This window comes from Muntiacus reevesi, chromosome 3 (assembly GCF_963930625.1).
Source record: "Muntiacus reevesi chromosome 3, mMunRee1.1, whole genome shotgun sequence".
Taxonomy (NCBI): Eukaryota; Metazoa; Chordata; class Mammalia; order Artiodactyla; family Cervidae; genus Muntiacus; species Muntiacus reevesi.
Window position 1 is genome coordinate 249,045,982 of NC_089251.1, and position 20,925 is coordinate 249,066,906.

Below are 20,925 nucleotides of genomic sequence, written 5' to 3' on the forward strand. Positions count from 1 at the left end.
ATGTTAAAAGAAATCCTTCACGCAGAAGGAAACTGACACCAGACAGAAAACTGGATCACACAAAAGAAAGAGTACTTAAAATGGTTACCATGTGGGTAAATATATAAAACATTATTTATATTGCTTTAAAAAACAATTGATGGCTTAAAGAAAAAGTAATACAGGTTTCCCTTGCCATCCATAAGTTCCCATGAAAGCTTTCGTAAGCCAAAATGGCATAAAGTGAAGAAGCAATTACCTTAGGACACATCTTGCTAACGGATGCACAAAATAAATTGAGACAAAGCACAGATGCTCACAGACAAAGTTCAAAGCTATGGCGGCTTGATGATGAGATGCTGAGTGTAGTTCCCAGGGAAGGAGCTTGGTGGTGCCACTCTTGCTGCTCAGGATGCACGCTGCCTCTACAACGGCTCGCTGCAAAACAAATGCTGAACGCTATTTTCGCTTTTCATCTTTTTTTGTAAAAGCGAAAACCTTCTTCTGATTCTTTCAATTAGTGGAAACAGGCACTAATGTAGGTCTTTCATAAAATCAAAGTGGTGTAAAGTGAACTTTCAAACTGCAGAGGATATCTGTAATTCCTTGTGGGGTTTACAACACATGTATAAGTAAAATGTATGACAACAATACCACAAAGGCCAAGGGGAGAGAAACATTAAGAATACTGTAATTTGATTCTTAATCTATATGAGAACTGGTGTCATACCATTTGACACGAGCTATGATAAATTAATGATACATACTGCAAACTCTAAAGTACCCACTAAAATAACAACAAAAAAGCACTATAGCTAATAAGGCAACAACAAAAAAATTATTAAAAGCAATCACAAAAGATACTCAACCCACAAGAGGCAGAAAACAAGAAAGGTAGCAGAACAGATGGGACAAATAGAAAACTAGCACAATAAAAGATTTAAACTCAAACCTAAACATACCAATCACTACATTAAATATAAGTGGTCTGAGCAGCCTCACTATAAGGCAAAGATTGTCAGAATGGATAAAAAAGCAAGACCCAACAGATGTTGTTTACAAAAGATCCATTTTAAATATAAAAACACAAACAGACCAAACATAAGTGATAGGGAAAACTACATAAATATGCTGACACTAATCAAAAGAAACTGAGAGCACCTGTATTAATAGCAATCAAAGTAGATTCTGGAGTAAAGAATATAAACAGGGATAAAAATGTAATTTCATAATGACAAGGAGCCAATTCATCAAGAGGACATAATAATCCTAAACCTATGATGTATGTGCATTATAATAGAGTTTTCAAAACACATTATGCAAAAACTAAAAGTAATACAAAAAGAAGTAAGTACACAATTACAGCTGGAGATATCAACAGCAGTCTCTCAAGCACTAACAGAATAAACAGCAAAAAATCATTAATGATACATAATACTATCTACTTAACCAACTTGATGCAATCAACATTTATAGCCATTCTAACCAACAGGAACAAAACATATATTCTTTCCAAGTGAACGTAAAGCATATACCAAGATAAATGATAGTCTGAAACATAAACCAAATCTCAATACATTCAAGAAGATTCAATATTACAAAGTATGTTTTCTGACCACAACAGAATTAAACTAGAAATCAGCAACAAAGAGACATCAGGAAAATATCCAAATATTTGAAGACTCAATAATATATAACTAAATAATCCAAGCTTTAAAGAAAAATAAAGAAATTAGAAAGTATTTTTAACTGAAAGAACAAAAAAACAAATCAAATTTATGATATGCAACTAAAACAATACTTAGAGGAAAATCTATAACACTAAACACCTATACTGCTAAACACCTACAAAAGAGGATAGATCTAAAATCCATGAATTCAGTTTCTACATTAAGAACCTAAAAGGAAAGAGCAAATGAAACCCAAAGTAAACAGAATAAATGGAATAATAAAGATCAGAATGGAAATTAATAAAAATATACTGTAATAATAGAGAAAAGCTAGTTCTTTGAGAGGACCAAACTGATAAAGACAAAACTGATAAAGCTCTAGTCAGACTAATCAGGATAAAAAGGAAAGATACAAAATATTAACAATGAGAGGAATGACATAAATCCAGATAGTAAAGATATTAATAGAATAATAAGGGTATATTATGAATAACTTTATGCCAATAAATTCTGTAAGTTAGGAGAAACAAATTCCTCAAAAGACTATCAAACTACCACAACTTCCTCAACAAGAAAAAGAAACTTCAACTTGCTAAAATTTTGTTAAGAATTTTTGCATCTATATTTATAGGGATATTAGTCTGTAGTTTTCTTTTTTTAAAACAAGTTGAATGTTTTTTTAAAAAAGAAAAATCCTTCCACAAAGAAAACACCATGCCTAGCCACCTCAACCTGTAACATTTAAATTTATTACTAAGAAATAATACCAATTCTATACAAAGTTGTCCATAAAACTAAAGACAAGAAAATGCTTTCTCATACTGAGGCCAACAATACTCTTATACCAAAACCAGACCAAAAAAATTACAAGAAAACAAATAAAGAAAACAGACAAAACAAAATTACAAGAAAAAAAACAGAAAGCAAAAACAAAACAGACCAGTATCTCTAAGGAAAACTGATGTACACATTTCTAACAAAATTTTAACAAACTGAACCCAATACTATATATAAAAAAGAAAACATCATGACCAAGTCAAATTTACCTCACAAAAGCACGGTGGTTTAAAGTCTAAAAAAAGTCAATGTCAAAAAAAAAAACAATCAACGTATTTCACCATATGAAATAGTGATATTAACAAAAAAAACTAAACTAAAACCCTATAAGAACATCTCAATAGATGTAAAAAAAGGATTCAAAAAAATCCATCATCTGTTACTGATAAAAACCTTCAGCTAACTAGGAATGGAAGGGTACTTCTCCTCAATCTGATAGAGGCTATCTATTTAAAGAAAAAAAAAAAAAAAAAAAACCCTATAGCTTACACAGAGTTGAATGGTAAAAATGTAAATGCTTTCCTCCTAAGATCAGCAATAAGACAATGATGTCTGCTCTCACCACTTCTATTTCACACTGCATTGAAAATTCTAGCTAGTGTAATAAGGCAAGAAAAAGAAATGAAAGGAATCTAGATTTAAAAGAAAGAAATAGAATTGTATTTAGTCACCAACAATCTGACAGCCTGTTTAGGATATATTATGGAATCTATACAAAAGTTATAAGAACCAGTGACTTTAGCAATATTACAGGATGTAAGATCACTATACAAAAATCAATTTCTATGTATGTTACCAATGAACAATGGAAACAGGTAATAAAGTATTTAAACTAGGATAAAAATATGAAATAATAAGATGTACATTTAATCAAAAAAGGTAAAAAAGCTATGAACACTGCAAAACATTGCTAAGAGAAACCAGAGAAGATCTAAATAAATGGAGAGATACACTGTATTCCTATAAAAAATTAGCCAGTATCAGAGATGATGAATGGAGAGTCAGGAGTAGAAGAGTAACTTGGAATTTAGTTAATGATTACATCACATAAAAACAGTAACAAAAATAAAGTTACACCTTCAAAATTATGAATTGACTCCCCAATCTCTGAAAACTGAAAGAGGCCTGTTTGCAGGAGATATTCTAAAACGAGAAACCACACAGAAGGCACTGGAAAGAAAGCGAGAGAATAAAATAAACGAGATGTGACGCTGGCCTTTGTAACACAAGGCCAGATAAGAGGAAGACAGGCAGCAAGGGACTTTTACATGGAGACCTTGTAGAAACAAGCCCTGCAATACATAGATTAAAGGTCTTCAAAATGTGACAAAACCTTTAAAGCATTAAAAAATGGCTTTAAGGCAGCAATATGATATTAATATTCTAAAAGATAAGAGATTTGTTTTGTAAATAGTCACAAATCTTAAGGCTGTTACCACCTTAAAAAGAGGAAAATGATATAGAATTATAGCTAGTAAACGAAATTAGGTTCTAAAATAAGTTTTCAGTATTAGGAATCAAGTGCATTTTTCACATTTCATTGGCTATTGGCATTTCTTTGGCTAATGTTAAGTAGAGTCATACTTAACATTCAATCATTAGCATCAAAAAATAAACTTGAATGCAGACATTAAATGTCATTCCTCGTTATGAAATTTTCAACTTAAATAAGCATGCCAAATTAAATTTTGAAAGCATTTAAGCCAGCTTAACTTTTGCTGGAGTATTTTACTTCTACATGCTTAAAATGAAAATGTCCATAAAGGAATCTGGATAAATAAAACAACAGATTTCATAAAAACATTTTAACTTCCTTGCATATTAATAACTTTTAAAATAACACATCTTTGTATTCACGCTGTTATGGGTAACAGTAATTAATACAAACATCAAGAGCAATCATTGTAGGAATATTGGTCATTTTTACACAGCTTGGCAAATTATCAAGTACCTGCTGGTTATTAATTTTCAAACATATGGGAGCCCTGTGGTAATACACATTAAATTGATTCTCTTTCACAAATATGGTGTAATGAAAAAATGAATTATTAATCTTCTCTATAAGAAATCACTTAGCTCACTCACATTTTTGGCAATGTACAACTTAAATACAAAGTCTTTTACACAGAAACTAATTAAAAACTTTAGTAAAATATATTATGTTTACATGATCATGAAATGGTAGGTTATTGAAACCTTGTTCTTACATGTGTTATTATATAGTTTTTATTACTCTGTATAAGTTGATAAACTCTAATTTCTTTACAAATAGTTAGATATACAAAATGCATTCTCACAAAATAGTTCTTCCATTAAACAACTAAGAGCTTTACTTTACAAGTCATAGGTATCTCAAATCAACCAGTAACAATTGAAAGATGAAAAATTTTCAACCAGTTTAATTTACTCAATTTCACAAAATATACAGTTGCCCTGAGTGACATCATTATATGTTAAGTTTAAAAGTATTTTTCAATAACCAACAATTAAAAGTTATGATTTGTATTCATTTCATTTGTAGTTAGCTTTATTAATATATTTATAAATAAATAGTTTTTTAGTTTTCTAAAATCTTACACTGTTTTCAAAGAAAAAGGAGGGGGAAAAAATCTACTGTATTAGTAACATTTAGATTGCTTACTGATTTTATTAAGACTATGTAAATGCCCTGAATATCTGATATCAACTTCTGATGAGGCTCAAAGTCATAAATTATATGTAATTAGTCATGAAATATGAAATTAATCTAAATTAAAATTAAATATCCTAAAATAAAATAAATAATTTATTATTATATTTAAGAATCTGACATGGGACTCTACATACAATAATGTGATCTGCTGAAGAAGAAGGCTTTTATGTCCCAATCACACTCCAAAAGAAAGTTCCAGGGTAATATAATCTACTATACTCCTAAAATGGGATCTTCCCCTAGAGTTCTACAAAACTGAAAAAGGAGAATCCAAAGAGATGAAATAGTAGTAAAGGCAGTATGTTAATTCAACAGGACTTTATGTTAAAGTATCTGTCAGAAAATATTGAGGCTTAAAAAAAGAAAAATCTACCAAGCTCACATTAACATTAGTAGTATTACACACTACAGCACATGAATATTCTTCGTGAAATGTTAATCTGTCAAGTTTAAAAATATATATGAAGGGTTTAGCAAAAAGCATGAATACATTCCCAAAATGTTCTCTTCTATCCTCATTTTATATAAATCTGGAGCCGAATATAAAAAGATATGCTACACTGTTGACTACAGAATACTACAAGTTTTATTGCCATTTAAACAAAGAAGCCATAACAGTTAAATGAGCTCAAGAAATAGGTTTCAGTATCACAAGGTGCCAGCTGTAAAGAGTTATGGCTAATTGAATATGGAACTCCTGCTTAATCAGATAACTGCTCTGCTATTTCCAAATGAAATGCCATTTCCACACTGTCTGAAAATGGCCTGTTTTATTGGTAACCAGAGAAAACAATATAAACTGTAAATAACATTAAGTGCTCTGTTTACCCATTCCAGGCACTGAAGTAGCAGGGGATCCAAAACGTCTTGGTAACACATTTGATGATAAGGCTGGAGTAACAGTTCTTTCTGGGGGTCCACCAGGGGCTGAAGTGTCCTTTGGTGGCCCAGGAGAAACTGGAATTTGCGGAGGAGGGCCCTGGCTGGAGCCTGTTGGTGTTGGAGAAAGGTTTCTTTGAGCAGCAGTTCGCTGACGAATCTCTGAAAATAAGAATAAAAAGTATATATTAGGTTTAATATTTATATACCACCATCAGTCAATATCACAAATGACTTACATTCAATAAAGCTTTGCAGCACTAGAAATCATCTACAAGATCAAACTGCTTGTGAATAAAAAATCTGTACAATGTAACACTGAAAACTGACTACAGAGTACTCCATTTCTGAACCTAAAATTCAACTACATGTATATATTTACATAAGTCTTGATCTAAGTCTACCTACTGATACTATTTTTCAAAATAAATTCAAATAAAATAGAATCATCACCCAATTATGCATTATATCTTTTTATAATAAATCCCTCCCAAGTTATGATAAAGAAAGTTTATCAGAATCAGAGAAAACACCAGTGAAAACTGCAGAATTGTTTTTTCAAGATAAAAAATGGATATATGGAATTTAGATAGATGGTGGCGATAACCCTATAAGCAAAACAGAAAAAGAGACACAGAAGTACAGAACAGACTTTTGAACTCTGGGGGAGAACGTGAGGGTGGGATGTTTTGAAAGAACAGCATGTATATTATCTATGGTGAAACGGACCACCAGCCCAGGTGGGATGCATGAGTCAGGTGCTCGGGCCTGGTGCACTGGGAGGACCCTGAGGAGTCGGGTGGGGAGGGAGGTGGGAGGGGGGATCGGGATGGGGAATACGTGTAACTCTATGGCTGATTCATGTCAATGTATGACAAAACCCACTGAAATGCTGTAAAGTGATTGGCCTCCAACTAATAAAATAATATTAAAAAAAAAAAAAAGATAAAAAATGGTAATGCTAAGAAATGAGCAAATAAGTATATCTGGAAAAGAATGCATTTGAATCAGTTCTAATGAGATGGACGAAATTGGAGCCCATTATACAGAGTGAAGTAAGCCAGAAAGATAAAGAACATTACAGCATACTAACACATATATATGGAATTTAGAAAGATGGTAATGATAATCCTATATGCAAAACAGAAAAAGAGACACAGAAGTACAGAACAGACTTTTGAACTCCGTGGGAGAAGGTGAGGGTGGGATGTTTCAAAAGAACAGCATGTATATTATCTATGGTGAAACAGATCACTAGCCCAGGTGAGATGCATGAGACGAGTGCTCAGGCCTGGTGCACTGGGAGGACCCAGAGGAGTCGGGTGGAGAGGGAGGTGGGAGGGGGGATCGGGATGGGGAATACGTGTAACTCTATGGCTGATTCGTGTCAATGTATGACAAAACCCACTGAAATGTTGTGAAGTAATTGGCCTCCAACTAATAAAATAAAATTTTAAAAAAAAAAGAGAGAGAAAAAAAAAATAAGTATATCTGGAATTGTCATGTAATATGAAGTAATTAATCTAAGTAGTCATAGAAATGCTGAAGAAAGGTACCATTCCTATTCTCCTTTATTCTACTATCTTTTGGGGCAAACTTTTTCTGTCAATACATTCAACAGAGGAAAACTTTTACTCTGCACAAATAATACATTAGAATAACAAATTTTATCTTTTTGTTGCAGAAATTACAAGAAGTTGGTAAATGAGTCAAATCCAAGCTGCCGCCTCTTTTTGTAGTTTTTCACTGAAACACAATAACACAGTTCTTTACATACTGTCTATGGCTGTTTTAGAAAAGTTTGAGTAAATACAAGAGACCACATGGCTCTCAAAGTCATTCACTATATTTACTATCTATTCCTTTACAGAAAGTTTCATGATCCCCCTCTGTACTCAGTAACATAAAATTCAATTCTATCATTCCCCATTCTCACCAATATCTTACTTGAATTTTGACAGTACGATCTCAAATAAAGATGCACTTCTAAATCTGTAATTCTACATATCACCTTAAATTATTACAAATCCTGAAATGGTAAGCTAAAACTAAAGAAGTTATTAATAAATTTTAATTGGTATGATTGGTAAAAAATGCAGTTTCAGAAGCAAAATACTTTAGATTTGGACTCATTTGACAGTTAAAGATATTCATAAAAAGCTCACTGCAATCAAAAGTACAACTTGAACACCAGATTTCAGTTTACTATAATCTCATCAACTATTAAGAACCTGGGTCCTGCAGTCAAAAAGGTTTGGTTAGAATCCCAGCTACAGCTCCATGACCCCAGATGGGTTAACTTTGTTAAGCTTCTATTTATTTGCAAAATTAGGATAATAATATCCTAACTCAGAATTGTTATGAGAATTAAATAAGATAATGTCTTTAAGTTGACAGCTCACATTTATTGAATACAAATTTCAGATGACAGTGCTTTCATACAATTAAGTATTTTCAAATCACCATTTAGCTGTAATTACCGGGACCAACAAACTTTCCATCGGTTCTTAATTTAGTCTCTAACCTTGCCACCGCAATAATAAATTACAAGCATGTCATCATTATATAAATGGAAATGTCCTTATATTTGGCTATTTTCCTTACAGTTTATGGAAAATTTTGAATTTTATCTAGACTAATTATTTCCTAATTAATTCTAGCAAATTAACTGGTCACTTAATTATCTTTTATTCACAAGGAACTTCTTAAAAGATGGTTACACATTAGGAAAGCCATTAAATTCTACAAAAGGTACTGAGATCAGTGAAATCATATAAGGATCTGATTACTGGAATTAATTTAAAATACAAGGCATCAACATTTTTTTCATTTATTTTAATTAGTTGAGGGCTAATTACTTTACAATATTGTAGTGGTTTTTGTCATACATTGACATGAATCAGCCATGGATTTACATGTATTCCCCACCCCGATCCCCTCTCCCACCTCCCTCTCCACACGATTCCTCTGGGTCTTCCCAGTGTACCAGCCCCGAGCACTTGTCTCATGCATCCAGCCTGGGCTGGTGATCTGTTTCACCCTAGATAATATACATGTTTCAATGCTGTTCTCTCGAAACATCCCACCCTCGTCCTCTCCCACAGTCCAAAAGTCTGTTCTGTGTATCTGTGTCTCTTTTTCTGTTTTGCATATAGGGTTATCATTACCATCTTTCTAAATTCCATATATATGTGTTAGTATACTGTATTGGTCTTTATCTTTAGATTTTTAGGTAAAACATAACTCCAAAATGGGCTTCCCTAATGGCTCAGTTGGTAAAGAATCTGCCTGCAATGCAAGAGACCCAGGTTCCATCCCTAGGTCAGGAAAATTCCCTGGAGAAGGGTATCCTTGCCTGGAGAATTACATGGACAGAGGAGCTGGGCAAGATACAGTCCATGGCATCACAAACAGTAGGACACGACTATGTGGCTTTCACTTCACTTTCAACTCAAAAATGGTATTTTTCTTCCAGATATAAATGCTTAACATTTATTATACGATCTTAAAAGTCTTTAACTTCTTGAACAAAGACTTGAGACTGCTTCCTCTGAGTGTGCGTTTACCCAGGAAAAATTAACTAAAGCACACTTTTAACATTGCTCATATGCTACTGAAAGGTAAGGTCTATAACTAAAAGGACACCATATCCAGCATTCCATAAAAGAGACTTGGCTTCATATTATTTCTAAATCCAAAATTAGGCAGACAAAAGTGAAAACTGATACAAAACAGTCAGGAAAGGGAGAAAACATAGTTTCAGTATTTACAAAGGAAAAGAAGGTAACAAAGAGTTACAATGACTATGGTTGAAAACAGCTAGCAATACAATACCAAATCTATATTTGGTAAAGTACTATAGAATATTCTGGTAGTCTCAATTAAAAATAGCTAAGATTTATCTACTTTTAGCTATGTGCCATTTACAAATGCTTTGTATTATTAAATCTCTTAAAAAGTTTCTTGCATTCAACAAAATAATCATATTGGACATATTGAACATTTCCCACATTCAAACGTAAAATACCATCCCCTAACAACATTTACCAAGCACTCTCCATAAGTCTCGTTAGGTACAAGGACTATCCCATAAAGTTACCTCTTGACTAGAGGATATCCTTATCAATGACCAATTAATAATTCAATAAAAAATCACACTAAGTATGAGGACATTCGCTTCAGCCATGTCTGACTCTCTGAGACCCTATGGACTGTAGCCTGCTAGGCCCCACTGTCCATGGGATTCTCCAGGCAAGAATATTGGAGTGGGTTGCCATGCCCTCCTCCAGGGGATCTTCCTGAACCAGGGATTGAACCAGCATCTCTTAATGTTTTCTGCACGAGCAGGCAGGTTCTTTACCACTAGCACCACTTGGGAAGCCCAATTTTAAATTCATAATGAGTCAAATAGAATTAAAATGAGATTGAAAACTACTATTTTTTGATAAACAAAAGGAAGAAAACAAAGTTTAAAGTAATGAAACAGAATAGTTGTTAAAAACATAAATCCTGGAATCAAATTGTCTGGATTTAAATTTCATCTCCACCCTGTTTATTAGATGTGCAGGAAGGCTTTTCCAAGTTGATGACATCTCTCAGTTTCCTCATAATGAGAATACTTACCTCTTACGGTTGTTATAAAGAATAAATGAGATAATCAACACAGTTTAGCCAGAGCACAAGAAAAGCAGTTAACAACTAATAACTATTAGAAGTGGTATACATCCAAAGGTTCCAACTTGTACAATAAATCTAAAGCTAAGCAATCTAGAAGTTCTAAAGTAATTATTAAAACAAAATATAGATATTAATTTGCAAATTAAATGTTTTTCTAGAGTTATTTGTGAACTTGTTTAATTGTTTAAATGCATTATATAAAACTTAAATCTATTAATCTAGCTTGCTATTAAATACTTCTTGAGATGAATGTTCTATAATACCAATAATTATCCCTTAATTTATCAGATTCTTAAATAAGGATTCCTTATACATACAGGTAGAAGGTTTTGTCTTTGTTTTGGTATTAAGCTGTAGTAGCAAAAACATCATACAATAGTCACGAGGCCTATATTTTCATCCTAGCTGATACCACCACTTCTTTATGTGAACTAAAAGTCTTTTATCCACTGAGTTTCAAATTTCTTTAAAAGAGTGTTGGCAGAACTACAAAGACAATCCTCATATTTTCCCTAATACTGGTTAAAGGCTTTTTGAACTATCGTGTTCAGTTCCAAGCGTCATACAAAGAAATTTCAATGACTAGGATTTTAGCAACGAACAGAAAAAGGTCTTTAAGTCTATGAACGATTAGCATATGCAGATGTGGACACTTAAATTTAGGGGAATTTGGTTCTTTATAAATGTGATCATGACATGTAGTTAGGTGGAACATGGAGATATGTTTTCAGGAGAGTTTCTATTTTTAAATTTATATAAATTCAGGTCCCTCTTGTTTAAATTTATATGATTCCTTTAAATAAAATAATAAAGATTATGCGTCTGATATCTCCTCCTTTTACTTTCTAAATGATCTAGTCTACATTCACTGTATCATCTTCTTCACATCCTACTCATACTAAGCTCCTTTAAATTCAGCTTCTGTCCTGCTTTTCGATCTGATTTGTTTTCTCAATAGGTCAATGGCCTTTTATTAACAAAAATGACTCCATAACCTTTCTCTTCCCATAGAGGCAAAGCTTTAAGGGAAAAAAGAAAAGAAAGAAGAAAAACTTTCCTAACAGTTCATTCTTCAACCTAACGCAATATAGTTTTTGTCCTCCTCCTAAGTAACCAAAGTATCACCTACCACTCGAAGTACTATTGCTTTGGTTACCAACTTATAACATCATCATTACTGTTATTACATATGGTGGCAGTGGTTTAGTCACTAAGTCGTATCCAACTCTTGTGATCCCATTGACTACAGTCCGCCAGGCTCCTCTGTCCATGGATTTTCATTATTATATATACATTTTATCAAATCCCTAATATTTGCTAGGGACTATATGAGGCATTTTGCTTGTGTTTACTAATTTCATACAGCACTCAGACCAACTTTTTGTGATAACTCCTATCCTGTTTTCAAAATAAACCAAAGCTCAGAAGTCAAGTACCTTCCCAGAAGTCTTACAGTAAAATAAGAGATGGAGCCAGGATTCAAATCCAAGGTTTTATGACAGATACCCTCACTCTGTTATATATCCTGCCAGATTCAATGGACTCACTTCTCTTCTATCCACTTGACCCTTTGCAGAATATGGCAGTGGGTATCATCCCTACTTACACTTCAACTTTCTAGACGCCAATTTAGTTCTACTTTTAACTCTGATCATTTTTTTTCCCCTTTCTCCATCTACCCTTCATTTTCTCTCCCTGGAGAGAAAATTTCACTTGATCGCATAGTTTCAACAAATATCACTTATACTTCCCAATGACTCCTAATCTGTATCTATAAACTCAACTTTTTTCTATGCTCCACTTGAAATAATTAACTATCTATACGTTATATCACCTGGATTTAACTCCCACTCAACAGATACAAAAGCAAATTCATTATCTTTGACACAAATCTATGACTTCAACTCTTATGTTCCTTATCTTGCTTAAAATACTAACATCTAAACAGTTGCCCAAGCCAAAAACCTTTACTCCTCCTTCCATTCCACACTTTTAAAACCTCATCACCAACAATTCCTGTCAACCTACTCTTAAGTCTGAATTCTCTTTTAAATCTCTTGCAACATTGTTGCAATAATCTATCTAGTACAGGCCCTTATCTTTTACCTATATTAGCTGGTATCCTAATTCATCTCCATGTGTTCAGCCTGGCATTCTGGAATCCATTATCCAAGTTACCAAAAAAAAAAACAAACAAAAAGGCTGTTGTTTCTAAAACACAAAGCCTCCAGTGGCTTTCCATGTTGCATATAAAATAAAGTCCCAAGCTCTGTAATGTTGCATACAAAGTCTTTCATAATTATCCCTTTGTTGCTGTTGTTATTCAGTCCCTAAGTCGTGTCCAACTCTTTGTGATCCCATGGACTGCAGCACGCCAGGCTTCCCTATCCTTCACCATCTCCTGGAGTTTGCTCAAACTCATGTCCATTAAGTCAGTGATGCCATACAACCATTTCATCCTCTGTCGTCCCCTTCTCCTCCTGCCTTCAATCTTGCCCAGCATCAGGGTCTTTCCAATGAGTCAGCTCTTCTCATCAGGTGGCCCAAGTATTGGAGCTTCAGCTTCAGTATCAGTCCTTCCAATGAATACTCAGGGTTGACTTCCTTTAGGATTGACTGGCTTTATCTCCCTGCAGTCCAAGCGACTCTCAAGAGAGTCTTCTCCAACACCACATTCAAAAGCATCAATTCTTCAGTGCTCAGCCTTCTTTATGGTCCAACTCTCACATTGGTACATGACTACTGGAAAAAACAGCTTTGATTATATGGACCTTTGCCAGCAAAGTGATGTCTCTGCTTTTTAATACACTGTCTAGGTTTGACATAGCTTTTCTTCCAAGGAGCAAGCGTCTTTTAATTTCATGGTTGCAATTACCACCTGCAGTGATTTTGAAGCCCAAGAAAATAAAGTCTCTCATTATTTCCATTGTTTCCCCATCTATTAGTTATGAAGTGATGGGACCAGATGCCATGATCTTAGTTTTCTGAATGTTGAGTTTTAAGCCAGCTTTTCCACTGTCCTCTTTCACCTTCATCAAAAGGCTCTTTAGTTCCTCTTCGCTTTCTGCCATTAGGGTGGTATCATCTGCACATCTGAGGTTGCTGATATTTCTCCCGACAACCTTGATTCCAACTCATGATTCATCCAACCTGGCAGTTTTGCATGATGCACTCTGTATATAGGGCTTCCCTAGTGGCTCAGTTGGTACAGAATCTGTCTGCAATGCAAGAGACCTGGGTTCGATCCCTGGGTCGGGAAGGTCCCCTGGAGAAAGGAATGGCAACCCACTCCAGTACTCTTGCCTGGAGAATTCCACGGGCAGAGGACTCTAGTGGGCTATTGTCCATGGGGTTGCAAAAGGTCGACATGACTGAGCAACTAACACTTTCACTTTCACTCTGTATGTAAGTTAAATAAGCAGGGTGACAATATACAGCCTTGATGTACTGCTTTCCCGATTTTGAACTAGTCTGTTGTTCCATGTCCAGTTGCTTCTTGACCTGCATACAAGTTTCTCAGGAGGCAGGTAAGGTGGTCTGGAATTCCCATCTCTTTCAGAATTTTCCAATTTGCTATTATCAACACAAAGGCTTTAGCATAGTCAATGAGGCAGAAGTAGATGTTTTTCTGGAATTCCCTTGCTTTCTCTACGATCTAATGGATGTTAGCAATTTGGTCTCCGGTTCTTCTGCCTTTTCTAAATCTAGCTGGTACATCTGAAAGTTCTAAGTTCACGTACTGTTGAAGTCCAGCTTGAAGGATTTTGAGCATTACCTTGCTAGCATGTGAAATGAGTGGAATTGTGTGATAGCTTGTGCAACCTGTTTTTATTCCAAGTCCAAAGAAGGGCAAGGCGAAAGAATGTTCATACTACCGCACAATTGCACTCGGGAAAGGAGTACGTCAAGGCTGTATATTGTCACCCTGCTATTTAACTTACATAGTGAAAGTGAAAGTATTAGTTGTTCAGTCATGCCCAATTTGTTGCCTGCTACATTGAGAATTTCAGCCTAATTTCAGGAGACCATACAAAAAAGCTTTCTTTTTCAAACATTTTCAAATACTATTATTTTCTAATAGTATATATGACATGCCAAAATTTAGTTGAGTTCACTTTTTTGTTGCTCTGCTTTTTAAAGAACTATAAAGCAAAATGTACTTTCAATTTATCTAAACATTTACTTTTCTTCATCACCTTATTTAGTTCTAGTTCTCTCATCTCTCAGTGCTAAAGACCTGCACCTTGCAGTTTGTCAAGGTCTCATTTGGTTAGTCACATTTTTTATAACATTCAAACAAAATTTGTGAGTTCTTTTAAAAAAAATTTCTTTGTATTTCCTTTAACAACACATTTACTAAGCAACCACTATGAGTAAGACACTTCAGAATGGGATTCAGAGTTGCGAATAAAAGTGGCAAGCAAAGATAACACAAAGTTACAAATTATACTAACTCGAGGTAAGTGCCACAAAAAAAGGAACTAATAAGGTACTATGGAGGGTTCAGGAAGGATGATATTAAACTCAGGGATGGGCTGAAGAAAGGTTTAGTGGTAATGGTGATAAACATTTAAGATAAACACTGAAGAATGAATGGGGGTAGAAATGCTTTTGTTACCTGTATTAAGGTATATGTGGCATTTTTAAAAGTCCAAAATTATTTGAGTTGCCTCCATTAAAATGGAAGAAAGAGAATGTCTATGTCTCCTCCCTTGAATCTGTACTACTGCTGTTTGACCAAGAGAATATAGGTTCTGGTTTTCAAAACTACTTTCTGTCTCTTGGGCAGTTTGCTCTTAGAATCCAGCCACCATATTAGGAAAGTCCAAGTGGCTCCACTAAAGAGATCCATGCAGAGAGGAACCAACGCCAGCACCAACTTGTCAGTCATGTGAGTAAGCCATCCTGGTAGTAGTTCCTCCATCCCCAATCAGGTAGTTCCAACCCATGTTGAGCAGAGATGAGATATTTCTACCAAACTCTGCCAAAATTGTAAATTCATGAGCAAAACAAATAAATGTTGTTTTAAGCCACTAAGTTGTGGAATGGTTTGTAATACAATAAATAAAAGCACAGCTGTAACATGTAAGAACACCCAAAAAAGTGAATTTGCTATTTTACGTCTTCCCAGATTTTCTTAATCAAATGTACGACCCCTGAAACAACGAAATATGAAATATCATTATGTTTGCTAACAAAAGCAAAAAAGATTAATGATTTCTACTTTAATCTTCCATATGTCATGGAACACAAGTGAGTAAACTGTAAAAACCTACTTAAATAAGTTGTAATCCATTTGCCAGAACCATTAAATTTTTTTTCAAAACTTTTTGATTTCAAATTTAGCTGTGGCACGATTTTGATTTTTGATTGACCTTCCTTTTATTAACTTCACTAGTAGAGATGCAGGGTTATATACAAAGGTAAAAGAGAATGTATGAGTGCCTTCCTTTTAAAGCAAATATTAGACGATCTGTTAAGGGGGTTATTTTCAGCTATCAGATGACATCCTCCAAAAATCTTATCAGCCTTCCTACTTCAGTCATTCATTGTTACGGTCATAACCTAGTTCTAGAACCTTGTCATTAAAGATAACTGAAATCCACTCAAGTTCAAGCATACCACTCTCAAACCACACTTACATTTCCTACTTCCTTCCTCTATGATTCTTCCAATTCCAAGGGGCTCTCAGTTCAGTTCAGTTCAGTTGCTCAGTAGTGTCAGATTCTTTTCAACCCCATGGACCATAGCACACCAGGCTTCCCTGTCCATCACCAACTCCCGGAGTTCACTCAAACTCATGTCCATTGAGTCAGTGATGCCATCCAACCAACTCCTCCTCTGTCGTCCCCTTCTCCTCCCACCTTCAATCTTTCCCAGAATCAGGGTCTTTTCAAATCAGTCAGTTCTTCACATCAGGGGTCCAAAGTACTGGAGTTTCAGCTTCAGCAACAGTCCTTCCAATGAATACGCAGGACTGACTGGTTGAATCTCCTTGCAGTCCAACAGACTCTCAAGAGTCTTCTCCAACACCATAGTTCAAGAGCATCAATTCTTCAGTGCTCAGCTTTCTTTACAGTCCAACTCTCACATCCATACATGACCACTGGAGAAACCAGAACCTTGACTAGACGGACCTTTGTTGGCACAGTAATGTCTCTGCTTTTTACTATGCTGTCTAGGTTAGTCATAACTTTTCTTCCAAGGCGCAAGTCTTTTAATTTCATGGTTGTGGTCACAATCTGCAGTGATTTTGGAGCCCAAGAAAATGAAGTCAGCCACTGTTTCCCCATCTATTTGCCATGAAGTGATGGAACCGGATGCCATGATCTTAGTTTTCTGAATGTTGAGCTTTAAGCCCACTTTTTCACTCTCCTTTTTCACTTTCAAGAAGCTCTTTAGTTCTTCTTCACTTTCTGCCATAAGGGTGGTGTTATCTGCATATCTGAGGTTATTGATATTTCTCCCGGCAATCTTGATTCCAGCTTCTGCTTCACCCAGCACAGCATTTCTCATGATGTACTCTGCATATAAGTTAAACAAGCAGGGTGACAATATACAGCCTTGACGTACTCCTTTCCCAATTTGGAACCAGTCTGTTGTTCTCTGTCCAGTTCTAACTGCTGTTTCCTGACCTGCATACAGATTTCTTAGGAAGCAGATCAGGTAGTCTGGTGTTCCCATCTCTTCCAGAATAAGGGGATCTATAATCCATTAACTATTAAAGAGGTCAGCAAACTTTTTTGTAAAAGATCACATAGCAAATATTTAAGACTTTGTAAATCACATATGAATTTCTGTTGCATATTCTTAATTCTTTGGTTTTTTTCTTTTTTTCTGGAACACTTTTTTTTTTTTTGGTGTATGGCATGGGGATCTTTGTTCCTTTCCTCAACCAGGGATTAAACCCATGTACCCTGCATTGGGAGCACAGAGTCTTAACCATTCAATGGCCAGGGAAATCCCTTGGAACACTTTAAAATGTTTAACTGTAAGCTCAAGCACCACAGAAAACAGATCTTGGCCCAAATTTGCAGACTGAAGACTGCAAATCCCTGTATTATTAATAATACTATCAATACCTTTTGACTGTCCATCATACCCCTGTTATATCATTTCCTTTATGACCATCTCAGATTCAATAACACATCATTATAATTACTTCCTTGCATACAACTTCACCTCCTTGACCTTTGATAATCCATTACACTAAACCCCAACCCTGCTTAAAATCAACTCTCTGCCTACTCCAAGCCTACATTCAAACAGCTAAATTCAACTGGAAAACATTCAGACAACTATGCTTTAAACACATAACCATTAACTTTCAGTGGACATAAATGTCCCCTGGTATCCCTACATTCTGAGAATTATTTTATTCCTTCTCTTCAGGTCCCTCAACATCATCTTCCTCATCCTCACTCTCATTAAGAAAATAACACAATCAGAAAACAATTCCAATCACCTACCTATAACTGTCTAAGTTCTCTGCCTGCCTTCCTAATACAGATGAAGTGAGCACACTCCTATCAAGAGCCAACTCCACACTTGTACACTAAATCCCATTCCTTCTTGTCTCCTCATGGATGGTTCTCCACCAACTGTCGCACTCGCTCCATCATCATCTATGTCTTCTAGGCCATTCCAAGTAGCACATAAACATGCTATCATTTCTTTCACACATCATGTTCACCCATACATACAAAATGCTTCCCCCTCCAGCTACCCATGTTTTTCAAGTCTCTTTACTCAAAAGACTTGTCTCTTCTCATTGTTTACAACTTCTCTACTCCCTTACTTTCTTAAATCTACTCTATTGAATCCATTCCTCCTCCAAAACTATTCTTTTCAAGGTCATCAAGTTCCTCAAAACTGCTAAAATCAATGGCCAATTCTAGACCCTCAACTTATTTGGCAGCGGTATTTATCACAAATGATCACTACCTAGAAACTCTTCAATTAGTGTTCAGGACACCACATACTTATGGGTTTCCTATCTCACTGACCATTTCTCAGTTTCTTTTTCTGGTTCTTCTTCATTACTCCAAACACCTTAATGTTAGAGTACCCAAGGGTGGCCTTGGTCCTTTTCTCTTCTTTCTCCACATTTACATCCTTGATAATCTCATCTAGTTTCATGGTTTTGAAACAATCTACAAACTGTTGACACCCAAATTTGTACCTCTAATCCAGATAATTCCTATTTACCAGACTCATATTCAACTACTTCCTTAGAATCCCCACTTGGACATCTGTCTAATAGGGATCTCGAAGATACATATCCAAAATCAAACCCTGTTCTTCATCACCTCATTTGAACCCCTCAAAAAGTGCTTCTTTTGTAATTTCTGCCATCTCAGTGGGGCTTCCTTTGTAGCTCAGTTGGTAAAGAATCTGCCTGTGGTGCAGGAGACCTGGGTTCGATCCCTGGGTCAGGAAGATCCCCTGGAGAAGGAAAAGGCAACCCACTCCAGTATCGTTGCCTGGAAAATCTCATGGACAGAAGAGCCTGGTGGGCTACAGTCCATGGGATCGCAGAGTCAGGCACGACTGGGTGACTGACACTTACTTACTTACTTACCATCTCAGTAAATGCCTTACCAGTTACTCAGGCCAAAATCCTGAAGTTATCTCTGACTTCTCTGTCTCTGACTCCAGCCATACCCAATCCATCAGGAACTCTTTTGGGTTTCAACTTTAAAACATATGCAGAATCTTCAACCACTCCTATGTTACTAAAAGGTTCAGGTCACATCAATGCTTTCCTAGGTAACTGCAACTCCACTTTTGTTTCCTTTGCAGCCCCAACACAATCACCTTTCTTTTAAAATATAATTTAAATCATGTCAATCCTCAGCTCAAAAGACAAAACAAACTTTTTTAAAAACTAAAAACTGAAGTTCTTAAAATGGTCTGTATTCTACAAGATCCCATGTGATACGATCCTTTGCTGCCTCTTTTATTGCCTCTCTTACTATTCTCCCAATTGTTCAACCCAGTCCCAGCTATATTGGCCTCCACGCTATTTCTAGAGTAATCCAGGCATGCTTTGTATTCAATTTTTGCACTTAAAGATCCCTCTGTCTGGAATGCAACTTCCCTCAGATATCTGCATGACTCATCCCCTCACCTCTTTCATGTGTGTATGTATGTATGTGTGTTAGCTGCTCACTCATGTCTGACTCTTTGTGATCCCATGGACTGTAGTCCGCCAGGCTTCTCTGTACATGGGATTCTCTAGGCAATAATACCGGAGTGGGTTGCCAGTTCCTTCTCCAGGGGATCTTCCTGACCCAGGGGTCAAAACCAGGTCTCCCACATTGCTAGCAGATTCTTTACCATCTGAGCCACTAGGGAAACCCTCTTTCATAACTTTGATCAAATGTTACCTCATCAATGTGGCATTCCCTGACATCCCTATGTAACATTAAAACTCTATTCTCAATCAAGACACTACCTATGCATTATCCTTTTATCATTTTCCTCCAACATTATACAAATAAATTGATAAATAAAATTGTCTACCCCCACCAAATGCACAAAAGGTGATTTTTTTACTGCTATGAACTCAGGGCTATGAACTCAGGGCCTAAAACAATGTTCACTGCTATGAACTCAGGGCCTAAAACAATGTCTCACAGTACATACTCACTATAAAACAAAACAAATTAAAAAAAATCAGATTAGCACATACAGGTCAAATTTATTCCGCTATACCAATTAAAACCTTAAAAAGAAATTTAATTTTTCACTAACCTCAAATATCTATATTAATTTATCCTAGAGAAGCTATTCCGGAGAAGGCAAGGGCACCCCACTCCAGTACTCTTGCCTGGAAAATCCCATGGACGGAGGAGCCTGGTAGGCTGCAGTCCATGGGGTTGTGGAAAGTCAGACACGACTGAGCGACTTCACTTTCACTTTTCACTTTCATGCACTGGAGAAGGAAATGGCAACCCACTCCAGTGTTCTTGCCTGGAGAATCCCAGGGACAGAGGAGCCTGGTGGGCTGCCGTCTATGGGGTTGCACAGAGTCGGACACGACTGAAGTGACTTAGCAGCAGCAGCAGAGAAGCTATTCAGGAATTCCCACTATGGCAAATTCAGTTTTCACTAAATCCAAACTTCATTACTTTTTAATCCAGTAAGGATATAAAATTCTTCCATTTTTCAGCCCATTATTTCTACAGA

The 20,925-nt window shown here is 35.7% G+C and overlaps 1 protein-coding gene and 1 long non-coding RNA gene across 7 annotated transcripts in view; both read right to left on the reverse strand.

Annotated features, from left to right (window-relative positions):
- Window positions 1–20,925, reverse strand: part of LOC136163487 (uncharacterized) — a 490,623-nt gene that overhangs the window by 160,876 nt on the left and 308,822 nt on the right. The window lies entirely within an intron of this gene.
- LNPK (lunapark, ER junction formation factor) overlaps window positions 1–20,925 on the reverse strand; it is an 87,462-nt gene that overhangs the window by 14,161 nt on the left and 52,376 nt on the right. For 5 of the 6 annotated variants that reach the window (XM_065931794.1, XM_065931792.1, XM_065931793.1 and 2 more), the window contains one exon: window positions 6,007–6,219. The exons of the other annotated variant lie outside the window; for it this stretch is intronic. In XM_065931794.1, coding sequence (XP_065787866.1) covers window positions 6,007–6,219 — 213 coding nt within the window. The remainder of the gene's footprint in view (window positions 1–6,006; window positions 6,220–20,925) is intronic. 6 annotated transcript variants of the gene reach the window in all.